This window comes from Ruditapes philippinarum, unplaced genomic scaffold (assembly GCF_026571515.1).
Source record: "Ruditapes philippinarum isolate M1 unplaced genomic scaffold, ASM2657151v2 ctg3930_1_1_1_1, whole genome shotgun sequence".
In the NCBI taxonomy this organism is placed as follows: domain Eukaryota; kingdom Metazoa; phylum Mollusca; class Bivalvia; order Venerida; family Veneridae; genus Ruditapes; species Ruditapes philippinarum.
Window position 1 is genome coordinate 92,102 of NW_026858791.1, and position 26,676 is coordinate 118,777.

Genomic DNA, 26,676 nt, shown 5'->3' on the forward strand with positions numbered 1-26,676 from the left:
AGATTGAATAATTCTAAGGATATATTACCTGCTTTAATCTGTTATCTGATTGTGAAAAGCAGACTTTATCTTTACGACAATAGATTGGCTCAATCAAACGGAGTCCATGCACAGAATCAAGAACTTTTCATGCACAATGTATGTTGGACAGGCTCTAACAAAGGTAGGTAGGAGTGAAATGCTGTAATAACGTGACTCAAATCAATTGAGGTTTCGTAAATATGCAAGAAGTATTTATTTAGACGTTTAGTTTTGTAGGTATTACATGTATTAACTATTTATTAAGTATCTGAAAATGAAAGGAAAAATTATCAATTTGAAATTTAAAAAAAGTCTTTTGATATATTCGTCACAAAAAATGAAAAAGAAACTAGTCAAGGTAGTATAAAGTATGCAACATATATAATTTACAAATAAAAGAACACAGCATATTTTGTAATGCATTTATTGATAGAAAAAATTAAACAGTTCAAGCAGTCTTTTTTCCGCGTCTGTAAGTAATGTTGTATTATGCTTGGGAGAGATGTTTTGCAATGGCAGCATTCTAAAAGACAAAACAAAAGTATAACAATAAATGGTAATAAAATTAGTCAAAATATCAAACCATAATCAGAGGCGATGTATTTATTTGTTTTATGTTTTATTGTATGCTTAAAAATGCTGAATATTTAAAGTTAGGACTGATTGTTTTGTTGGTTTTTTTCCATTATTTCTAATAACCTTGAAAAGCGAGAAGCAATATTGTCGAATCTGATAACCAATTGTACCTATAACAAATTTCATCTTTCATCTTTCACTTAATTTACATCATAGCCAGTCTCGTCTGTAAGAACACAACTATAGTTTTGTCTCTCGTTTTATTTTTTTGACTTATTACTATAGTGAAATTTGCATTTAACCAAACACACCTGCAACACAAGTTTAGCCTCCTCACTTATCGGTGGCTCCAGAATATCTGTAGCTACAGAAAGTATTAGCCAGTATAAAGCCAGTAGGTCTCCTTTTGTTGACTCACACCAAAATCTTCCTTCAGGAAGAACATCTTCTGGTGCAGTACATTTGAACCATTCCTGTTTCACACTTTAAGTACAAAATATAAATAATTGAGCGTGGAGCACATATTTAATAAAAGACAATGGAATTATCTGCATCGGATGACAATATTTCTAAAACTGTAAAAGAACTTACATCTTTATTCTAGTCCAAGCGTATGTTATATTCCAACTGTTAATGTCCTTAAGACTGTCTGCAGCGGTTTCCTCGCACTTTTCCACCACTTTTATAAACTCCGTATTAGGTTGATCACAGAATTTATCAAATGTGTATCCATCATAAAATACTAGTAGTAAAAGAATTTTTTTTTTAAAAATGCATGTGTAAAACTGGTAACTTGCATAAAATACATTCAATTTGGTAGTGTGTGTATGGATGAAGACCAAATTGAAACCCCTTTTATTAGAATGTAATCAAAACATAAGATTTATTTCTAATCTTAGAGATGTTAGATGCATTTCCTTTCTTAGAGATAAGTCGATTTTAATAAGAAAAAAGCTACTTGTCTTAACTGTTCGCGAAATATGCTTTGCCGGAAAGAAAAATATGACAAGAGCAACTACAGATTGGTTAAATGATTTAACAGCATACTTAATATATGATTAAACAGAAATAACGCCTCAAAATATATCTGATTTGTTTATAGAATAATTACCGTGTTGAATGTACTCTGATGGTTCGTTACCGTCGCATAGAAATTCAAACTTTTCTCTGTAAGATGCTGATATGAATGTCTCTACATCCGGGCACTCTGACACGATGGTATCTTTACAATTGGTAAAAGCTTGCGCCCTATTTTCGTCGCTATATATATATAAAGATCAAATATCGAATGGTCATGTTTTTTCTGATAAAAATTGTTTTCAGTTTCTTACAATTATTTATTGAAGAATTCATTTGGTGGCTAATGTGTTGATGGACCAGAAACAAAATAAAAACTTCATGAGGTTCTTTGCATAGAAAATGTAATGTTTTGCCGTGTGCGTTTATCAGTAAACAACAACAGAGCTTGTTATTTCAAAGGAAGCCGAGAAAAAAATGTTATAAATCACAATCACTCTATAACCAACGATGTATCACTTGGGGGAGTTATAATTCATAAAGCTATGCATAAACGGCTATTCCTCTAAAAAGAAATGATTTAATTTTGTTATACATATGAATTTATATATTTATTACTGATAAACGTTCATTTCCACCAAAACAATACTGTTAATTCTTCAGGAGTGTTGTATAAAATATCTTAGGACAAAATAAGATATTTGACAGATAGATTTTAGTATATAATACATATACCCTGACATTAAAAAACAACATGTATGGTGCAGAACAAATAAGCCATGACATGTACACCAGCACCAAGGATAGCACAAAAATAGCACAAAACTAAGAGACTCTTATTCCCCTGTGTTGGTGGCATAACATAGAGAGCCTTTATCCAGTGCAAATAAATGCTATCAATCTTAATGTTACGACACTAGATTGCATTTTAACACCGAATTATTACAGCTAGGTATCAATCATTCAATTAAAAATATAATAAATAAAATATGAAGCAAATGATGAAATTAATCAGCATTTGATAGTTTACCTTAAGACAAACTTCAATAAAATTATATTATTATTCAATTATAAAATTCGTTATATCACAGTCACACACTTCTTAAACTTATTGCTAAAATATTTGGCAAGATGCCAAGACGCTATACAAAAGTAGGAATGAGAATTTAAAAATGGGTATAACTAAGACTAACAGAAATGCATCATTACTTATAAGATATGTTAATTGACAGCACAATCAGATTAAGATATCGCCTGAAATAACCTGCAGCTGCTCAACATGAAGATAAGACCTTTCTAAATACTAAACAAAGTTTGTCAAAAATGTTTTAGCTTTTTACTTGATTCGTTTGTGTCAATATAAGGCATAAGGATCGGGAGTAAAATATTGCATATATGCATGTGGGATCGAGCAATAAAAAAGATCAATGTATAGGTTACTGTAGAAGAATTAATTTCAGTATAATAATGGTTAAACTATGTTATAAAAGTTGATTTATACCTAATATCAACAGTTAGGAAAATATAAATATAAGATCCAGGAGTGTGAAATAATTCATTCAATTTAAAGAATTCTGACAATATTTTATAATTCCTGAATTATTATTTAACTGACGATATGAAAGACGATATCACGCATAAGTCAAAAATTCGCATTTTTTATCTTTATTATAAGAAAGATAGATTAAAATTGTATCAAATTTTTTACTTCATATTAAGTTATTATGAAAAGAATACTTAAGAGAATAAATGATAGTATCGCTGAAAATCAATGAAAATAAGGTTCTAAACATTCAATGTTTGATTTTTATGTTCATATTAATAATTTTGGTATAACCTAGGTAAACAAATATTTTTTTCGAATCTTAAAAATGGTGTTGTATTTTAGTTTTGACATTTTTATCAAAATACTTCACCTGCATAAGTTTCTGATTCCCGAAAGTATGTTGTCTGAGGTAACATAATCATCGGCAGAGATTATATCATCAATGTGGCGATATATGTTTATACGACTTTCTGATTCAAAACATGTCGAGAATTTAGTAACGATACTTTTGATCTCGGTACATGTCAGTGCGTCTTGAAATTCTTCTGCAGCCCATATTGATGATACTACTGCTACAAGAAGCAAACTTAGCCCTGTAAATATAAGGATAAGGCTCAGTGCGACAGAGTGATTGTTAAAAGGTAACGCATAGAATCAATATCATTGCAAATGCTTATTACATCTAAAGTACCTTTTGCGCTGTATAAGTCGAATATTTCACCGTCGTTCATTTTACGTGAGTGTTTTCAATTAGCTGCGAAGGGAGCGTACATTTTCAGTATAAGGCCTCTTTGACAGAGTGTTAAATGTCGCCGACTTAAATTTACCTGCCACTTACCACCATGGGTCTTTTTATTCTTCCGTGTAAGAAAATTAACCAGCTTGCGTACGAAAGGCTAGTAGTTTTATTCATGTGTTCACACAATGGAGATGCTAGGAACTTCAATCAACTCGGAACTTCTTTCACACATACAGATGGCAATTTGCAATGGAAACTTTTACATAAAAAGACAGCAAAAAGCAAAGCATCAGTAGACTACTTACAATCGGCTTTAAATCAAATACAAATTTAAAAAAAATTATACTCTCATTCAGACATAAAAATAGTAATTTTTATAAAGTACGCATTTTAATATAGACAAGATTGAAATAATTTAAACTAAACCATAATCTACAAAAAAAACAGGACATCAAATATTATTGATAGCCAACCCTATATTTCTTATGATGAAATAAATGTATGTACCGGTACATGACATTATATGTTTAGTTCCCAGTAACTTGAATTTAAATATTGTGCAGCACTTTAATTATCGTATGTTGCATAATTCACTGTTTCACCCTATACGTGTTTAAATGTTGGTCTTTGCTTCTGTTGGTGCCAATAGTTGGCAGTTTTTTTTGCATTGACGTGCGGCTTCGTTTTAAGAATAGGCTCTGTCAAAAAGGGAGAAAATGGAAGGACTCCTTAGGAACATCCGAAACCACAAACTTGAAAAGTAAGAGGCTCTGTTTGATAAAGTCTTTGCATGGAAAGTAGGGGAAATTGCAAACCACCGTTCACGCCCTCTAACACTAGATTAGACAGAATTCAAATTTGAACTTTTATGGTAAAATTTTGCATCTGAAGTTGTGCTCATACGACGTTTATCATTTAATCATTCAAATTTACAACATTTTCTATTTGATATGTGTACGTTCTGTAAAATCCTCCTATGTTTTCTATTTTATATTTTTCAGACAATAAATAGGTTCTATTTCCATTCACATAACTATGAACTTCAAAAATATACTTTTCTTACTTCATTGTTTCTCGATATTTCTATGTGAGGAAAATGATATAAACTTAAAAGATCTTTCATTGAAATTTTGAAAAACACTTTAGTAAGTATTCCCAAAAGTATTCTTATTTCATCTTGATTGATACAATATGTTAATAATTTTTTATATTGATAAGTAGTCATGTTATTTACATGGAATGTAACTATGTGAATAAAGGTACTTACCATTTTTGCAAACCATTTCAGAGTTTAAACGTTGCTTGTCTAGAGGTTGTTTTTAATGGCAAAAATTCCTGTCTTTCCTTTATATTTACAAACACGTAGACAAACGTGTACGTTTCCCAAAACTAATTTTGATACAAAAATAATTTGATGAAATTTCAAGTCCCAAGTGTATTATTCTATTTCAACAATCAAAAGATAAAACGAAAAAAGTAAATTGACAGACAATTTTATTACATCATGATCGTGTTATTTGTTATTTATCTCTTCTACTCTCATATCGCGCACCTAATTTCATCATTTATCAAATAATTTTATAGTCATTATTTGCATAAAATACATTATGACATAATAATATTTTGATGACATAGAAATAACGAGAAACAATGAACTATCATTTATTATGGAGATGTTCATTTCTAAAGTTCGTAGTTATTTTAACCGAAATAGAGCCAAATTAAACCATTTGAATTCCAACCAGTCAGCGAGTGTTTAGCATTTAAAGAGGAAAATTACATATATCTGATAGCTTTAACATCAAAGTCTGTCATCTCATTATGTTTATATCATACAATATTGCACGAGTTAAAGAATTGACGTAAGTATACATTATATAGACAATTACAGTAGCTTTTGGAAATATAGTCAATTTTACACTAACATAGTGAGTATGATATGGCGATTTAGTAATCAAGATCCAGTGCTGTATTATCAAACAAATCTTGGATGGCATCATATTGCTGCGTGTAATAACTGTAAATTCACCATAATTTATAATTTGGATGAACAGATTTCAGTCAATGCATAATTTTGTTCAACTGTTTATGCCTGAGGGAACTTGGATAATCAAGTGTAGTGTTATGCCCAACATGCCGCCTTATGCATCTGTCTGTCTGTTGTCTGTCTGTCTTTATGTCTGTTCGAGAGACTCCGAATCAACACTTAATGGGTTCAACTCGTCACCGTTTTGGTCAACTCGTCCAGTGGTTAACCCGTTCCGTGGTCAACTCTCCCCAAATTCGTCCACTTTTTATTATTGATATTTGATAAATTATCAGAGAGTTTAAGACATATCTTTAGACAACCATGCAAGAGAATTGCTGAAATTGGCAAAGGGATACATTTTTACCATTTCGTGTGCTATATATATTTATGTATGTGTAATATGGTTAAATTAAGGTTTATCTTTTCGCAATCATAATTATAGGTTTTATCTGACAAATTTGTTACTTTATTAACTTACAAACAACAAACACAGAACATTGAGAAGATCACATATCAAAAAACATGTATTGTACAAAACAGAACATATCATAATACTTGAATAACGCTTTGTAATTTGTATTTCAAAATTTCACGTGAAAATCGTGCCAATAGTTATTAAATAAATGCATATTTTCCAAAATATTAATATAACGAACTGTAATTACAGTATTTAAATTCAATTCATTTACTACCAATAAAAACAACAACAACAAAATCTGGAACTCGTTAATTAAATTTAGATTTCGCATGAGAATCAATACAAAGCTTTACAGGTAATGAATTCTTGATATTTGCATATCTGTTAATGCTTTTTTTAAATGTTTTCAAACAGTTATATGGTATATTACGCAATATACATATACATGTGTATGCGCTGCAAATGTCATTGTATGATTTTTTAAAGACAAAAAAAGCAAAATATCATAATTTATGCATGTATTAAAAAAAGAGATGTTTATTCAATCCCTTTATCGGCTTGGGAGAAATTTCGGGAAATAAAGCATAATATTTTTATATCTATCATGGCAACATTTATACTGTCAATTTCCAACAAACAATCATCTCGTTTTATTGACACGCTTTTTTAAAAATTATGAACGCTACGCATTAACGTAACGTTTTTGCACTTGTCATTTTTGTTAAATTCTTTAAACCATTCAGGTTCAAAGAGACGGACAAAATATTTTCAAAACCACTAAAAACTACAAAAGTTAAACGAATATGAATTCAAATTTGGAAACAGTAGATTAACATTTTTTTCAATATTTGCTAACTTACCCGTCTTTATTTAGTATTATGATATCAATTCCATGCACGTGCATTTAAACAAAGATCATTAAAATGCATCTAAAACACATCATTTTATCAATTATCCGATTTTACCAAATTCACTTAGATTTTATTACAGCTGAAAGATTTATATAAATCTTTGTCTTAAATAATAGAAATGTTTTAAGACATTGGTTTAAAATTTATTAGTGACAAGGTGAACAAAACAAGGGGACGAGTTAACTATATTTGGGACGAGTTGACTCATTGAGGACGGATTGACCAAAAACAGGGGACGAGTTGACCACCTAAAAGGTGACGAGTTGACCACGGGGCGAGTTGACCACGGGACGAGTTGACATGATCGCTTTCGAGAAGCTACATAATGTTTTGAAGCAAGATATAACGGTAAACAAACAACATCATCATTTCGATACAGCTGCCGTGGTAAGAGAGATGTAAAATGTGTCGGTTATTATAGATATGTTCACATTTGGTATAGAAAGTTATATGACGTAAATAAGGCCAATACCATGTTCCATTTACTGTAAGTACACATGTACTCTCAGGGGTATTTTTGGACTAGTTTCTTCAATATTTTCAACATTACATCAGCAGGTTTATTGTAACAGTGAAAATATCAGAGAAATGGTTCTTTAAGTGTGCCTCGGATTCCGAACAACAGTAATCATTTGCATTGTTTTAATTCTTTTTGCGTACTTTCCTACGAACCTGAGACGTGTAACTTTTATAAATTGATGTTAATTCATTGAATACAAGGAAAGACATTTTCTTGAGATGCACTTTCAAGAAAAAAAGATTCATCATGTTAAATAAAACTGTGTTAAAGATAATGCATTTTGTATGCATAAATTAAAATTAAATTCGTTGTAGGTTATTTGCATGTTATAATTTAGAATGTTACAGTTATGTACGTGGATATTTATATTCATTTTCTAGCAAATGACATTATTTCATGAGTGAATAATGATCATTCTTTATCAAATAAATAGGTTTAATAGTGCATATGAGTAGTAACAAAATTTGATGTAAGAATGGGCAAGATTTTACGTAGCAACTGGCTATCTTGGTAATAATTTTAATTTGCATACACTCTATGAATCAAATAACCTTCTGTTTATCTATGTAATATAATCGATATACATAAATTTCTGTAGATGACGCACACGTTATATAACGGAACTCTTGTTCTTTGTATAAATAAAAAATAACGTTGTACAGTAGACAGACCAACTGTTTTAATACAATTTAGGCATTTGATAAAACGAATCTGGCATTCAAACAGGCAAAAATGTAATTAAGCTTGCCAGAGGCTGGCAGTAAAATATTCTCCGGAACTCTTGTCATAAAAATGTATATAAAATGAAAACTAATGTCAAATCCTAAAAAAGAGATTAAAGTTAATTTTAACATAATTTCAAATATTTACATATGTCTTTTAATTCGTATTATAAGTTTCGTGCATGAAAAACAAACAAAGGCACTGTGGATCATAAGATGTCTCATTAAAGTATTAAACTATATTTGATTGGCAGACTTCAATTGATTTTTAATTACATTAAATGCAATAGATTAAGCATAAATCATAGATTGATCATTGTTGCGTCTACTTTCTATCTTAATAATATATTTTAATTGATAAGTGTACGTCTCAGTTACTAATAATAGTTTGGAAAACAATAGAATGATCTTCACCTATATTTTATAAATAATTAGCAACTGTCACAACGTTTCTGTCATCTTTGGCAGCATCGAAATTATGTTTCTGCATTTAATTCGAGTTGACGCCTATAACAATTTCTGGCAAGTCTTGCGTGTACAACATATCTTCGTTTATTTCAAACTTGTAATTTTCTGGGCAAAGCTGTTTTTTTACGGATTTATACAAATGTATCACCTTTAGCCTTTTACTGTTTTAAAAAAAGAAAACATGTCCAAGTTTAAAGTGCCTGGAAATAATAGCATTTTGTTTGTGAAGGTCTGTAAAAATGACAGTCTGTGAAAATGCTTTACTATTTAGTATATGTATACGAGGGTTGTTCAAAAAGTTATAGGACTGCAGCTCTAATGTTCACATTTTTTAATTTACGTACATAATTTTACAAGAAACAAATATCGGACCATGTTCTCTATATAGAGTGAAAAATTCAATACAAAATGTTTACAAATAACAATTCTGTGAAATTTTCAAATGAGTAGGGGTACGAAACCCGGCGCACGCTAACAATACAATAAATGACGTTCATGACGTCGTTAACTAAATAAAAAATATAACAATGTCATTCATCCTGAAAGTATTCTCGCTTGTGTTCCAGGTGTCTGAATTATGTGACCATCATCAGGTATCAGGTGTGGAGATTAAACGAGGAAGAAAAAAATCACAATTTCGTTCAACTCTCCAAGAAATATGCCCGATAGCCGGCCATTCTCCACTTTTCTCGAATATGTTTAGTAAACTGGGAACTCAACAAGCCTGGACTTATAATGCTAAATATGCAAAAGCGGTTTATATTATTATATAATGTTCACATGTATGTCAACGTACGTTTTTAAAACAAAATTATTATATACAGTAAAATAACAATATTTATCAATTGAAAGGTATCATTTATTAAAACAAAATTGGAGAAAATACCACAAATCATTACCGTTAATCATGATTATATTAATTTATTAAAACCAAGTATATCTAATGAGATACAATAAAAAAGCGTTTGATAGAAATGTCTTACATACAATATTTGGTGAGAACTGAATAAGTAGACCCGAAGCAGACATAAAAAGTGCCGGACAGTCCGCATACTGTTTACCGTCGATCCATTTACAGCGCTTTTGCAATTGACGTCACTAACGTCCCGTCAATTTTCAACTTTTATTCTCACACTTTCCTGTTAGAAATTTTGTATTCGCCGTTTTTAAATTGATTGCACCAGTCGAAAACGAGTGTCCTGATGGCAGGATAATTTTCCTTTCTTAATTTTATTATCTTGTATGTATCTGAAATAAAATTGCGAATTTGTTGGCACAATGTAACGATCTCACGAATTTCTGTTTATTACTGAGTGCCGTATTTCTACATTTAACGTCATGACCACAGCTGTTCAAAACTAAATAAGTATGCCATTACATGTCTTAATGATGTCAAATTTAGATATAATGTCACTTAAATATAAATTAATGTGTTGGTGGAATATATGGACAAACAAAGTATAAATTAGAAGTACAACTTAGCTTCAATAACTATTTTTATGTGCTGCGCCGGGTGTGTCTTACCATGGTTATTCAATATCACAGGAAACGCGCGTTCATCACAATAAATTAATAAACTTATGCATAAATTGTCGAAAACATTTAAGGATCCCTACACATATGAAAATATTCTAAATTGGATAAAATATGAACATGCAAGACTCTCAGTCCTATTACTTTTTGAACAACCCTCGTACTTTCTAAAAAATAGGTTTTTTTATTTTACTTCAAATGGATGGAGATTTACTTGTACATAATTTTTTTAAGGCTCGGACCTCATTTCCTTTACAGTGTGGGTCCAAGGCTTAAAATTTGTCGGACCTCGTACTTTATAAATAAATCGTAAGTTAATATGGAGCATATCAAAGTTTTTAGTGACAAATTGTAAGGCAAATAAAATACAAGATGCATGTAGATGATAAAATGAAATCTGTATTATTATTTATTTACAATGACATGTTTTGGGTTTAAACGATCAATTCATATAATATATTTCTATAATTCTCCTTAGATTATGGATTTAAAAGTACCAGAAACTTTAAAATCAAACCTTTTTTATACCAAAGATACAAATCAATGGTCAAAAAAGAAACAAGTTATTGTCATACATGCATGTGCGCGTGCTAACACGACGCTAGAGCATCTAAGGGCGGATGCAAGAATCTTTATGTCAGTTAATAGTGAGGAGTTTCTTCCCGTTACAAAGCATATACTATCCAGTTGACGTGTATACTGAAACATATAATCAAAGTTCAAATGTTACCCTTATGTGTGTTACTTCTTACTGTTAGGAGACAAGTACTAGATTAATAAAAGAAACTGGAAGCAAGAAAAATATGTATTCCACGGTAAGGTATTCAGAGCTTTTTGTAGCTAAGTCATTTTCACTTATTATATTAATAAGTAATATTAATGTTACATTCAATGCGATACTTTAAAATTATTAATACAATTATAATTCTTTGTATGTAATAAATTGTATTGAGAAAATTTGGTAGAAAGTTTCACTTGGGTTTTGTAATTATTGTCAAATAATACCCGCTGCAATCTAAACCAATGCTGTAGAATACTGAATCATCCAGTTGTTTCATAGACAATGTAATTGATGCCAGAGGTTGCAGATTGTTAGACCGGTATTTAAGATGACCGTTGCATACGTCTCTTCGATCACTTATGGTGACGGAATAGCTTGTTTACAAGTTTAAAACCATTGCGGTAAACTAAATTACAAACCATTTCGGCTTTAATATCATAATTCTTTTCGTTCTTTTTTAATCATAGTCGGGAGTAATGCATCTTGAGCGAACCCCATCTTAATAACATTTTTTAGTTTGTAAAAAAAACAATGAGAACAAATCCCGTCTTGGTTGAACATGCAAACATCCGCTTACAAACTAACACAACGCGCTAGACCACTGAAATGTGTTGAGTATGTTCATAGACGGAAGTGGAAAGTACAAGCTACGCATCGGCTGCAGCAGAATTAACATTCAAATAAAAAGAAATGTGACATTTTAATTTACACATCATCCGTAGATGTAATCATGCGGCGTTTATCATAGAACCTACAAAGTGATACGTATGTGCCATTGCATGATGAGCGGCGTATCGTCCCTAAGTGATGGAATGCGCATACCCTTACGAAAAAACAATGGGAGGTACTGTATTAAATTAAATTTTGAAAGGGGATCAGAGGTAATTAAATATGCATATTACAGATCAAATGTCAAAAGACAAATTAAAATAGCAAACTTCTTATCCCTGGGCTGATTATACAGTAAAGAAAAAATGTGGAAAATCTATTGAAAGAACTAAAAATACCACAAACGCAACACACATCGATGCCGTGACTGTAAATTACAGAATCTTATAACAAAATCCGTAATGATCGCCAAAAGAAACCTCCAAAATCAATATTGCAGACTCGGTTTGATTAAGCTAGCCCTAGAAACGCAAGCTACCACTGAGTCAAAGAAATGATTAACTGACGTCAGTTATGTAGGTTGGTGAACTACATTACAAATGTGTTTGTTTGAGTAGATGTGTCATTGATTCATCCAATTGATATTGTCATCATTATTTTTTTGAGTACCTTTTGTTTTGTCGTTTACTTACAGTGTTGCCGTATTGCTATTATCTTATGAGCTGTTTTAAACATATATGTGGAATCAATTTAATGATTCATTTGTAAGGAGTAAAAACAAATTAAAATTTCAATAATTTAGGGTATCTAGACCAAAGCGTCAAAATGTAAGTGGCATGTCTTCTTTGAAAATTATTTGATATTTGTAAACTATAAACGTCGGTCAACATTCAAACAAGGTAGTTTTGTCATTTATTTTTAGTGCTGCATTATAACTATTTCCTAATGAGCTGTTATCTATATAATTAATTTGATAATGTATTTGTAAGTAGTAAGAAACACATTTATATTTCAATAGTTTAGAGTAACTAGACGAGCGTCAAAATGTACGTGACATGTCTTCTTCGACAATTATTTGATCTTGTACATTTTATTCGTCGACCAACATTCGAATAAAGGTAGCTCCGACAAACCTTATAGCTTCGGATTTAAAATGCGCATTATCCCTCTTTTAATCCTTTAGATTTGACATTTCTAAAGAATATAATAAATATGGGTTTCTGATTAAGAAATGGAACCGAAAACATTTAAGTAGCATATGACTTTAAATATACTTTATGTCAAATAATGATAAATTTAGTTATTGTTAAGACTTTTAAATTAAACCTTTGTTGAAATTTTTTAAAGACGTATGTATTTGAAAACTTTCTAATTCAGAATATTATAGGTCAAAAGCACATTTTCTTTACTTATAATTCAATATCTTAATATGTACAAAAACACTGTTTCAATGCTACAATTTATTCAAAAGGAAAATATAATGAAAACATACATCTTATATAACGATAAAATAATTCAGAATAAACAATTTGCTGAAATGTTGTTATATGTATCAATGATATTTATAAAAGGTATGTGTGTTTTAAGCTGAAATTGTGAATGGCTATTGAATTGTCAACAATAATTCGCTAAAATTGCCTATGTAAAATGCAGTCAAGAAACCATTATCTAACATACTCAAAATAATTTGTCCTCCTTTCAACTGAAATCAATTCATTTTAATTGTTTCATTCATTCAATCAGTATCTAACGTTCGAGAAAGGAAGAAATAACGGACTAGAACTTGGTAGATCTGGTAGCATCCGACAACGATGCTTGGGCAGTTTTCTTTTGTATGAACACTTTACAGAACACTTTTTGAAATGTTGTTCGAAATTTACCACCTGATATGCAATAAAAGAAGAAATTGACAGAATTTTGAAATTCCGTTATAAAAAAGCCGAGGGTTGTATAGAAAATGAATTGGGCAAAAAAATGTGGATCTTCAGCTATCAAGATACTTGGTTCCGGATAAACATAGTGAAACACCAAATTGATAGCGTAAGGTATGTGCAAAACTAGGAAACAGACCGATATTGATAACAATAAGATTGTCATTTTCCTGTTTTCGCTTGCTTTTCTATCAATGGTGTCTTGATTTCTAGCTATATTTATACGAGCTTTAGTCATGGTGCTAAGTCTTCAAAGAATCGCTATATTACAAGTACAAATGCAAACAACTGGGATATATATATAATAAAGTGATTGTGTGTGAGACCAAACTGCATTGAAAAAAGCTGTCTGATAACACACGGACACGGTAACTTTGCCAGTCCAGTAGTTGCGAACGTCATATTCTGTTAGATAAGGTATTCCTAACAACAAACAGAGCAACAGAAGCAATACTAATGTAATTTTAGTGTTTCTGACAGAACACCATGTTGCTAATTTCATAGGAAATATAACTGCAATAAATCGCTCTATTGTCCAAGACATCAAAATCATGTTTGAATATATCAATGATAAGTGTATAATATACTTTGGCACTAAGCAACCAGCTAGACTCACTCGCTCAGTGTTGATTGACCACAACTGATATGCACATCTTGTTACTACTGTACTAAAATCAGCAACTCCCAATGTAATCATGTACATTTCAGATGTATGACGCGGTTTTATGTTTGCTGCTGTTATGATCGTGAGAAGATTTGTGATCATCCCAGGAATATTTGGAGCATAAACGAATGCATTCGTCAAAGCTTTATAATAAGTATATTCCTTAAAGTCTCTATAGGTAACAATTGTTTTATTTGACAATTTTGTGATATTATTTGTCAGTGTACAGTTCTCTCTTTCTACTTTTTTGCCTGAAACGGAACAATTTATGGTTTGTAACAAGCTGGTACTTATGCTGTCCACATATGGAGTAGGTTTTGTGTGATTTGTATCTATGAAATGGTCATCCGTCACACCGGAAGCAGGTTCTGTGGTTACAAAATTTGTATGTGATATCGTTGATATTGTTTTGAGTTCCTTATTTTGTATTGTTGATGAGCTACTTGAGATCGCTTTCATGTTTGCAAAAATCGATGCCAGAATCAGCACTATAAGACTTCCCACTGATATAACTGAACATCCCATATTTACCTGTGCATGAAAAATATACACTAAAATTCAACACAAGTTAGCATGAATGCCATATTACCAATCAAAACTAAATTATAAAATAATCAAAATATTTTATGTTTATTCATTACTGAACTCCCAACATTCATCATTGAAATTTTTACAGGTAAGTACAATTGACCTTTAGCGCAAATTTAAATGTTTGGATTATGGAAACAATGAAAGCAGAATTGCAGTTAATCAATGTGGCATATAGCAATAGATGAAATAAATGTTTTAATTATGTAACACAGTAATCAATATTAACATTAAAAAGAGTTGGAATGAAACAAAGTAGTGTAAGCAAGCAAATTTAGCACTGAAAGAGTACTGTTAATTACAATCTTAAGCATATTCAATCTATAATTCTTAAATAGTTAAAAAAATGAAAGTAATATTTTAAGTAATAAAATTAAGTAGTGTAAAGTAGTATTTAGTATCATTAAGTAATATATAGTATGGAAATATTTAAGTATTATATGCATTGATCTTAAGCGATAATGGTGACTTTTTGTAGTAATATCGAATTAACTTCAAGAGAATGTTTGTCGCACTGTACTACTTTCTTTCGTAGGAAAATAAATATTTCCAAAACTTCTTTGTATGTTACAAATGTTTCTTTTTTCACAATCGAAATAAAATATTTTACACCAAATCAAACGTTAAATTACGCTTCATATTAATTGAATTATATTTTCTCACCCTTATAAAATTTGACTACAAGATATGTTCCAAAATCTCTTAACGTCAAGTACTTTTAACTTAGTATTAGGACAATTTAATACAAGTAGTCCCTTAATAGTTAAGCAAAGTCTGTTTTGAATAACATGAACATTTCCTAACAAAAGTTTTCAACAAAATAATCTAGGAAACATGAAAAGTTACATAATGTCCAATTTAGTTATGAAACTGAATATTACAAATATTTAAGAAAAACAGTTTCATAATAGACCAATCCACTTTCATGTATTTATATTAAGAGATGTTGTTGTGAGCCAAAGTAATGATACAAACACAGTCAAAAGGGATATACTTACGTTTTACTGGTATGTATTAAATGTTTTGTACTTGTGATATTTCTTCTGGCTCAGTTTTATTGTCTGAAATTGTAAATTCCTTTATAATTAACATCCATTTCTTGAAACAATCATATTCTTTTATAAAAGTTAAAATGTTAAAATCATATGTTTCAGTCCAAATACAAGATATATTTACACTCAAACCTTGTGAAGCATCTTTTATATATGATTGTTAACGACATTGCGTTTACAGCTATCATTAATGATTTGTCTAGTAATGATCGAAACATCTTCATCAGGATTTACGTAAAGAGATCTTGCATGTGTTGATGAAATTTGGATAATCATTCATCGATAAACTATCAAGAAAACGCATTAACCAAAAGTTCAAAGCCATATTCTAACTTCCTTGTAGGTCAAGGTACTTATTGTTTCATCAATTTTATAATATGATAAACTTTTTTACAACTACACAATTCAACTAAATGTTGACTATTCATTTTCGTTTAATAGATGTCTGGTGTTTGAACCTAAATACGAGTTAGGTACCACAAATTTATGGCATACTATCAGTAATTTCTGAGCTTCATTTCTTTTTAATTTTCAAATCGTGTTATTAGATGACAAGAAGTCGATACTTGTTCTATAATTAAGGAGACACAGATCAAAGATTCTTTAATTAAGAAAAGGATCACGCCGAAAAATTGAAATTTGAAGTTTTTACGGAATACAGTCGTTCTTAAGGAACAAAGTTAAACCTTCCACAAGGTAAGTGGATTGGTTTAAAACACTTTTGAAAAACATACTTTATCTAAATGTAAGACTCGTTGCTTTGATTCTGATTTGATTTAAAGTAGATCATCATCATGTGTTAAAAGGTCAGTTTTTGCAAGAGTTTCATGTGAGAAAACATTATTTCCAAGTTTCATCAATAGTTATCCAGTTGTATAAGAGAAATCGAACAAAAGAGAATGTAAACGGATGTATTACGTACGTTAAATAGTTCTAATAGCTCGCACTCACATGCAAACATGTCGCATTCGAAAGGATAGACGATGAAAACTTGCTTTTACAAACACCCGTAATTTAAGCTTTCAACAATATTGATCCTATACTTATAAGCATCTTACATCATAGAACAATTTGTAGAGCTTCTTACATTAATTGGCAGGTTTACTCTATCACACATACAGTCCAAGAAGGACATAATCTACTAGTGAATGAGACTACAAATAAATATACAAAATGTAACTTTTAACCTTATTCAAACAAACCAGCAATGACATACGGTATTGTACATGAACATGAACCATTATAGAAAACATGTTAATCTATCCTCGGGCGAAAAGAATTGGCCCATATACTATTACACGTACAAGTATTATGTGTAGAAATATTTACGGGTTTTAAAAATCATTGGGGTTTTCATATGTAAATTCGTGAACAGGTACATAAACTGTTAGTTTAAACATAATTATAATATGCGTTAGAAAATAATATGTTTTTGACATTTAATTTACATGTTAACCAAGTCAATTTGGCTCGTTTTCCAATTTAATTATAAAATAAAATTTGTTGTAGTAACGTGTAGTTGATTTAGATGTTGTTGTCTCTATTTTTGTTGCATCTTCAGATCTTTCCTGTTGTATATATTTCCTTGTTAACGGCCATTCATGACTTGTGAAATGGCAAAAGTCATTGGATAGGAGGCTTGATCTAATTGGTAGTTAATTTAACCAACACATGCAACATGTTGAACTATTTCCTTAGGTAGATGTTTTGACCGTCATAGTGAACTATTAACGCAAAATAAATAATTTTCCAAAAAATGTATCTTAGCAAGAACGTAATTATAATGTCCATCTTTTACAACTATTTTTAATGGAATAGGGGTAACTTGGGAAGGATTACATAGTTGACACTAATAATAACACGTAAGTTTGTCAATACTTTGATTAATCAGAACATCTTCACTAGGATTTAAGTTAAGAGATATTACATGTGTTGATGGAATTTGGACAATTAGTCATCGATAAACTATCAAGAAAACACATACATAAAAAAACATCACAGTCAGAATCTTAACTTCCTTGTAGATCAAGATATTTTTATTGGCCTGGTTTCAGCATTTTGATACTTGAAGTTTGTTCGAAATCGTAAATCAAACACCACATGTAGAAAGAAAAGAAATAGTAAGTATCTGTACGTTATACTTTTACAACAACACAGTACAATTTAATATTGATTTCATTTTCATAAAAATTAACATGATTTTTAAACCCAAATGTGTTGTGGGTAATACAAATGTATAGCATGAAACATTTTATCTTATTTCTTGTATTGTTCAAAATAATGTAATTATTTAACAAGAACTATAATCGACCACTTCAGACAGACTATAAGTTCTACAATGAAAAAGTATGTCACACTGAACCATCAACTTTGAAAGTTATCAAAGTACAAGTTAGAGTCAACGATAAAAAAAAGGTTTTACGGACTAAAGCGAACTTTAAAACTGAAGCAGACACCTCCAAAACATTATAACACTTTCAAAACTACGCCTAATCTGAGTTTGAGGCTCGTTGCTTTGATTCTGATTTGATTTGACAGTATATCAAAATCATATTGTTTCAAGAACAATTATTCAAGAGTTTTATGTAAGAAAACATTTTCCCAGTTTCATCATCAATAATGACCAAGTGTTAAGAGATGAAAGAGAATGTTAATGGATGTATGACGTACGTTAAACGGTCCCTATAACTTACACTCACATGTTATCATTTTATGTTAATTGGCAGACTTATTCTATCAAAATTGCAGTTCAAGACAGCAATATCGTCTATTGAATGAAAATACAAATAAAAGCAGAGGCTCAAAATTCCATGGTTTTTACATGTCATCCCTAGTTTTAGAAATTCATAAACAAAAATTCATATTTTTGTTTATTTTTTATTTTTTGTCCCTTAGTGACAATTTATATAATGATGTTGAGGATTGAATACCACTTAAGTCGGTGCAAGGGGCACTTAAGAGTAGTGCACTTTTCATTAGATTTGTAGATATTTCTACTGTACATATATTTGCTCTTTGTGATTAGCCAGTTAGTCATATACTTAATTATAGCAGCGAACTTCGTGGTTTTATACTTATTAAGCGATTGAAAGAATACACACTTATTTAATTTTGTAAACGCACATTTGGTGTAAAAAACAACAACTCAGAATGATTTAATATGGTGAACTCGGCGAAATATCTTTCCAACCATTGCATCACTATCACATTATGAGATACTGGAGTGAAATGTCACATTTATATAAAAGTAAGAATAAGTTTGGCAATAAAATTCATATTTTGTACAAAATGCGATAAGGAATATTCCCCAAATTAAAAAACTGGTGTTCATTAATTTAGTTAAAAAAATGTTTGATGCATAATTATTATGTTTTGTATAATGCGTGGCTTATTCAAGGTGTTGTTAAGTATTGACCTATTAAACATTATGTTATATAATTATTGAAGTATCTTTCAGTACAAAACTGGTGTGGTAGATTAGTTAACTCTGGCAGAAGTCTCAAGTGTCAATATTGAACGGTTTTGAAAGGATCTTACAAGGCTCATAGACCTCATACAGGATCCGGTAGATGGACAAAAGAAAAAGTAAATTTTTTTACCATGTTAAAGTCGGTGCAAGGGGCACTTAAGAGTATTGCACTTTTCATTAGATTTTTAGATATTTCTTCTTTACATATATTTGATCTTTGTGATTAGCTGGTTAGTCATATACTTAATCATAGCAGCGAACTTTGTGGTTTTATACATAGTAAGCGATTAAAAGGGTACACACTTATTCAATTTGTAAACGCACATAAGGTGTAAAAAGCAACAACTTAGAATGATTTTATATGGTGAACTCGGTGGAACATCTTTCCATCCAATGCTTCATTATTACATTATCAGATACTCGAGTGAAATGTCACATAAAAGTAAGAATTAGTTTGTCAATAAAGTTTTTATTTTTAACTAAAATGTGATAAGGAAAATTACCCAAATTAAATAAATTGGTGTTCGTTTGTTAAAACAATTTTTTTATGCATAATCATTATGTTTTGTATGATGCGTGGTTTATTCAAGGTTTTGTTAAGTATTGACCTACTAAATGTCATGTGATATAATGATTGAAATATAATTATATTTGTACAAAACTGGTGAAGTAGATAAGTTAACTCTGGTAGAACTCTCAAGTTTCAGCCATATCCAAATTTCCTATCAATATTGAACGGCTTGAAGGGATCTTACAAGGCTCATAGACTTCACACAGGATCCGGTAGATGGACAAAACCAAAAAGTAAATTACATTTTTACATGTTTAAATGACAGAAAATGTTTTCTTGTTACGTCTTAAAGGACAAATACCATTTTATATGAGAGCGTAATGCTTGACAGTTGTCTGCAACAGATGTTTAATTTAATCATCAATTTGAAAACGCATAAACGCTCATATCCTGATTGATATATAAGTACATTGAGCTTCTGGTCTAACGCAAGTATTAATCATAGAAAATCATTAAAAAATATTATAAAACAGTAATGCAATGGAAACATGTATTTTGACTGTTTTATATGTTCGTGGTTTTCGATATGGCATTTGACTTCGTTTGTGTTAGCGGGTTTATAAAATGTTAGATTCAATTTAAATACGTTTTAGATAAATATGTTTTGAAAATGTGGTCATCTTTGGTTTCTATGTTTTCAAGTTTTTTCATAAAATCAAATTTGTCTTTGGCTCGTGTCGTTGGTTTAGTTTTTGTAGTCTCTCTAACTTGACAGATCTTCAGATCTTCACATCTTTTGTATATATTTCCTTGTTTATTTCTCATTCGTGACTAGCAAAATAACAGTAGTGATTGGATATGAGGGTTGATCTCATTGGTAGATTATTTTACTGACACATGCAACATCTCTTTAAGTAGTTCCTTGGGTAGGTGTTTTGACCGCAATAACCAAACATTAATGATACTTATCAACGCAAAATCGTTGAGCATCTTAAAGTAAATAACACGTGCTAAAAACAACTTTTTTATTGTAAATATATTTTGTTTGTATTTAAAAGTATTTAAAAGTATGACAAGTCATTTTTTCCCTGAAAATGTTTTTCAAGACGCGTCTGGAATTGTTATGTGCATTTTCGACAGCTATTGTAAAATGGCATAGACGGAATTTGAGAACGACTAAATTACTGACACTAACAATAACATCAACACTAAATTAGGAGCATGAATGCCCATTTATGTAACTTTGAGTTTCATTACATTTTTGCTTTAATTGATATTTCAAAGTTAACCGACTAACTCTATCTCTCCATTGGTGCTGTATACATTTGGAACACCGAGGTACAATTCTCTTGTCTTTGTATGAAACACGTCATGTTATTTAAAGACGACCTTGATTAATTACTAAGATATTAAAATTATTTAATTATACCATTTTATATTTTTAATTACTATACCACGAAGATGATGAAAAAAACTCGGCCTTAATACTTTATTTACTTAATATGTGTAACATTTTTGTGAGATTAGTTTGAATTACTGGTAGCTTTTTATTATGTTTTATAAAGTCAGTGTTTGACTCAGTTTATTAATTGAAGTGAAAGCACGGTCCAACTTAAATCGGTTTTTAATTTCCTGAATATTATTTAGTAATTTTACCCACAGAGTGCTGATTTTCTATTACACTTTTAACACACTATATTGAGTTTAGTAAGAAACAGTTGTGTGCAGTGTTCTTTGGAGAGAATAACAACCTCATACATATTAAAAAGGATATTCTTTAACAAATCTTTCAAACAAAATTGTGTTTATTGTATCTGTTCTCAACTAGTGGAAACCACATTTTTAGAAAAAAGACATAGGCATACAGAAACCGCTAGTAGTTTAAGTTGTGTCATAGTTTAAATAGTTACGCCATTCGTGTGAATACTGTTTTTCAAGCTCACTGGATGAAATAAAATTTCATCTTTCATCCAAACAAACAAATATCATCTAAACATTCAACTATGATAACTTGTATAAACGATTTTTTTTATTTATATATAAGGTAAATATGGAATGTACAGAAATATCAGTGGGAAGTCGTACGGTCCTAATTGGTTTGCAAACAAAACAGGGAGCTAAAAACAATCTCAACGGTATCGTCGATAAATATTGTCACGACTGGTCGTTATTCCGGTGTAACAGATTACATTGTGACAAATTTTTTTCAATGATATTGTGACAGATGAAATTGTGACAGATGGCATTGCAACTAATTATATCGTGACTGATGACATTTGACAGATGGGATTGTGACAGATTAACAGTTCATGAATTCGAAAGACATAATTCCTTTTTTCTGATAACGACAGCTGAATGCCACTTTCTTCGAAACGCTTAATTGCTCTAGATTGAATGATAAATTGGAACTAGGAAACTGTTCAATTGATGTAACAATAGTTTTAGATAAAACAATCGTCACCTTTTTTATAAATATACACATTACAAAAATATGGTTTAAATAATATAAGAGTAACAAAATGTACATATCAGATGTTGCCCACGAACGCTAATCAAAATAGTTTAATAAGTTGCAAAATTCCCTGATTTGTCATTCACGTAACATTGATATATTCAAACGTGATGCTCATGTCTTGGACAACTGAGCGATTTATTGCTGTAATATTTCCAATAAAATAAGTAAAATGGCGTTCTGTCAGAAACACCAAAATTTACATTAGGCTTGCTTTAGTTACTCTGTCTACTACCTGGTATATAATTTTTGACTGAATATCACGCCTTTACTTTTTGGACTTGTTAAGTACTTGTATCCGTGTGTGCAGAAACAATATTATTTTATACTGTATACATGGTATAGTATTACACAGCTTCAGTTTACCATGTCTATATTCCAGTGGTCTCCGTATGCGCTTGCAATATAGCTATCCTCTGTAAACTCAGTGGCAAGTCTAAAGTCCGAAAATATATGACTACTAATATCAAGTAGACATTGATTAATAAACAAGTAGTAAACAAAAGAATGGCCGTGATGTTGAATGAATTAACGAACGAACAAATTTATTTCACATAAAAAAGAGAAAATAGTAATCCCTAAACAGAGTCAAAAACGACAAAATTGAAAATGATGCAGGTTCGGATTGTTTGGACCTGTTCAGTTTTTAGTTTCTGTACAGTTTCTAGTGACGACTAGCCACTACATTTTACAAGTTAACATTTAGGTGTACATAGAATATACAATTAATTGTGATAAATATCAAAATGTATATCAAAAAGATAAGGATATGATAAAAATTTCGGTTGATCTCATATTCATGTTGATGGACATTACATGATTGAACATGTTTGTTTAAAATTAAATCATTCTATAAATCATCAAAACTAAATAAGAAACATCATGGTGTGAATTAATTTCGCGAAAATTAATAGTAGCATGTTTGAAACTTTAATGAATTTCATTTTATATCAATAGCACAAAAGTAATCATGCATAATTTTGCTTGCTTTATGTTATATGATAAGCATGCCATTTAATATTTTACAAATAATTCGATTGATGTATAACAATACCAAAATTTCGAATTTTTCATATGCAAAATACAATGTCTTATTAAAAGTATAAGTGATAGTAAAAACACTAAGCACTCATTGGATTATTTGTATGTTTTTTTGATTGGTTTTTACGTCACACTGACACTGTATAGGTCGTATGGCGACGTTCCAGCGTTACTGGTGGAGGAAGGCCTCAGGTACCCTTCTGTGCATTATGTCAGACACGAACGCGCACCTGAGTAGAACCATCGACGTTCCGTAAGCTAGCTGGATAGTTTCTTCACATGAAAGAATCCAAAGTCCCTGTCTGAGTTCGAAGGGGTGAGGGGCAAATGGTTTGATTACTATCAGATAATATGCATTTTTCGTAATAACATTAACTTTATTTCTTTTTATAAATGTAGCAAATTAAAAATAAAAATCGTCCGATATTAGAGATTGTTTTCTTTCTGTTGATGTTTTCTTAGTATGCATTGTAATTCACCGTTTGCCCCACACTGCCCTAATACGCACAATCATGGTATGTACAATGTCTTTGTTATGCATCATATATTTCTGAATAATGCATTTAGAATGTGCTTCATACAATATACAATGTTTTACATCATTGTCATTAACAAGCATCATTTTTACAAATGATACATTACAAATAATGAACGATATATTAATTGTTCGGCTAGAAGAATCTACTCGAACGTATTTCTAGTGATGCATGTAATGATACTATACATTTTGCTAACATTAAATTATTTGACTTGTTTATGGATGCAAAAAATAAAGTTGTGTAAATTTAAACTTATTTCACTTTTTTCTAAAAGATTTATTTATTTACTTTAGTCTATTAGGATATTATGCAGGGCAATTAAGAACAGAATAGATCTCGTTCTCTATTTCATTACCATTACATATTTGACATACTCTAAGAAGATTTCTCTCTTAAATTATCTCTCCCATATCTGCCAGTCTGAACTCTAAGACTATTTGCGGATATACGCAACCTTTCTAATCCCATCCGTAAGTTACGAGATGCGATATTGTTTAAATAGGGTTCCATTTTAATATATCTTTTACATATTTGTACAAATTTAAGACCTCCGTATTGTTGATACTAGTTCGCCATGCTTGTGTAAATTCGTCTATCAAACGTTGCTTAAATATACTAAGAAACCGCATAATCAACAGAAAGGTTTGCATTTCTATTGCTTATAGCTTTTTTCCATTTACATAAAAATCCATATTAAGACAACAGAGTTTATACATTTGTAAACTACTTGGATTTACCATTTAAACAACCATTTAAGTCTGACTCTACTATAATCAGAAAAATAGCATTTTTACTACTATGACATTATTGTAGCCAATATTTAACTATACGGATATATCTATTTATACACAAGGGGTATCTACCTTACTCTCCGTATTACATGACGACTGTCTCACATCCAATAATGTCTTACAAAACATTATGTAAAGTTTCTAATTGTTTTGATTTCACAAAATCCCATATTTCACATCCATAGTTTATTGTATACTTACCAAGCGAATCGGTAGAGTATCATGTTTCTTTAATTTTGCCATGAGTGTACTTGTTGCTTTAAAACATTTATCATACACATTTTAGGTATTTAATGAATAATTAAAAGTAACACATAATATTTAATGATAAGAATCATTTACATTTTCAAAAATGCATGGATTTTTAACGTAGAACCACATTTTTCCTTTTTGCAAGCCTCCCTGCTTTCTAAATACCATACATTTTGAATAATCAACATTAACAAAAAAAACCCAAGTATTATACTACTCATATGGCTTATCTAATGCCGATTGCAAATCAGGCGGATTTGTTGCTAGAATAACCATGTCATCAGCGAGAAGTAATAATATGATACAGATCTCATTTTAAAGTAGACCATGGTTTACTCTTTTTTGCCAGTTTAGCTCAAAATCTTCAATAAATAAGGAGAAAATTGTCGGGAAAATTATCTCCCCGTGACGTAATCCCATTGCGATATCGAAAAAGTCAGAATAATTTATATTATCACCTGAACGTATAACAACTTTACAGATTAATGCATACTTCTAATAATGCGTAGAATTTTACCATTAAAGCCTATATTATCAAGCTAATCCCAAAGAAATTTCTACAAATAAAGTCAAAACAACGTTTCATATCATTAAATCAACAATACAAACGATTGATATACATATGACTTGATGTTAATACATTAAGTACAAGGACAGGTATTTTCTTGACACGCTGTTTCAGGAAAAAAAAATCCGTCATGTTCAAAATTGTGTTATAGACAATGCATTTTGCATAAAGAAATTTAAAAAATTAAATTCGTTGTACGTTGTTTGCATTTTATGATTAAACATGTTGCAAGTACATGTATATTGATAAACATTTTCAAGCATACGATATTATCTTTTCGAGTGTATAATGAGCATTGCTTTATCAAATAAATGTAACCAAGTGCTATTTTTAAGGTTTTTGTTATTATTTAAATAGACAACTTGTCTTGTAAACTTGGTCACAGGGTGAGAAAATATGCAGTCTGACCGGGACTCAAACCAGGGACCCTCGTAATACCGTACCGCGGCTCTACCGACTCAGCTATCCTGCCGCTTACACATATTCTCCCCTAAATACTGAACAGTTCTGAAGCGTGACATACTCCCCTGCTATATTGAAATTCGTCCTCGAATTTCACAGAGATACAGAGCAATGTAAATTAAACTCTGAGCTATATACCGTCACGGCGCCCAACGTAAAAGTAAACTTGGTTGTGTTTTTATATATGGACAATTCTAATGGTACATAATGTTCTGTTTATTTATGTATTATAGTCATTATACATATATTTCTGTAGATGATGCACGCGTTATATAACGGCACTTTTGTTCTTTGTATAAATGAAAATAAAAGTTTACAGTAGCCTAATTGTTTGATGCAATTTAAGCATTTGATAAAACGAATCTCAAACAGGAAAATGTATTTAAGCTTGCTTAAGGCTCACAGT

General features: G+C 30.5%; 1 protein-coding gene across 1 annotated transcript; it reads right to left on the reverse strand.

Moving 5' to 3' along the window:
• Window positions 1-397: 397 nt before the first annotated feature.
• LOC132754288 (uncharacterized) lies at window positions 398-5,316 on the reverse strand. The gene is made up of 6 exons (XM_060744903.1): window positions 5,167-5,316; window positions 3,531-3,753; window positions 1,709-1,857; window positions 1,189-1,339; window positions 909-1,080; window positions 398-544 (listed from the first exon to the last, which is right to left on the reverse strand). Exons 1-6 carry the CDS (start codon window positions 5,180-5,182, stop codon window positions 509-511), a joined length of 747 nt encoding a protein of 248 aa, XP_060600886.1. The 5' UTR covers window positions 5,183-5,316; the 3' UTR covers window positions 398-508.
• Between the last annotated feature and the right edge of the window lie 21,360 nt (window positions 5,317-26,676).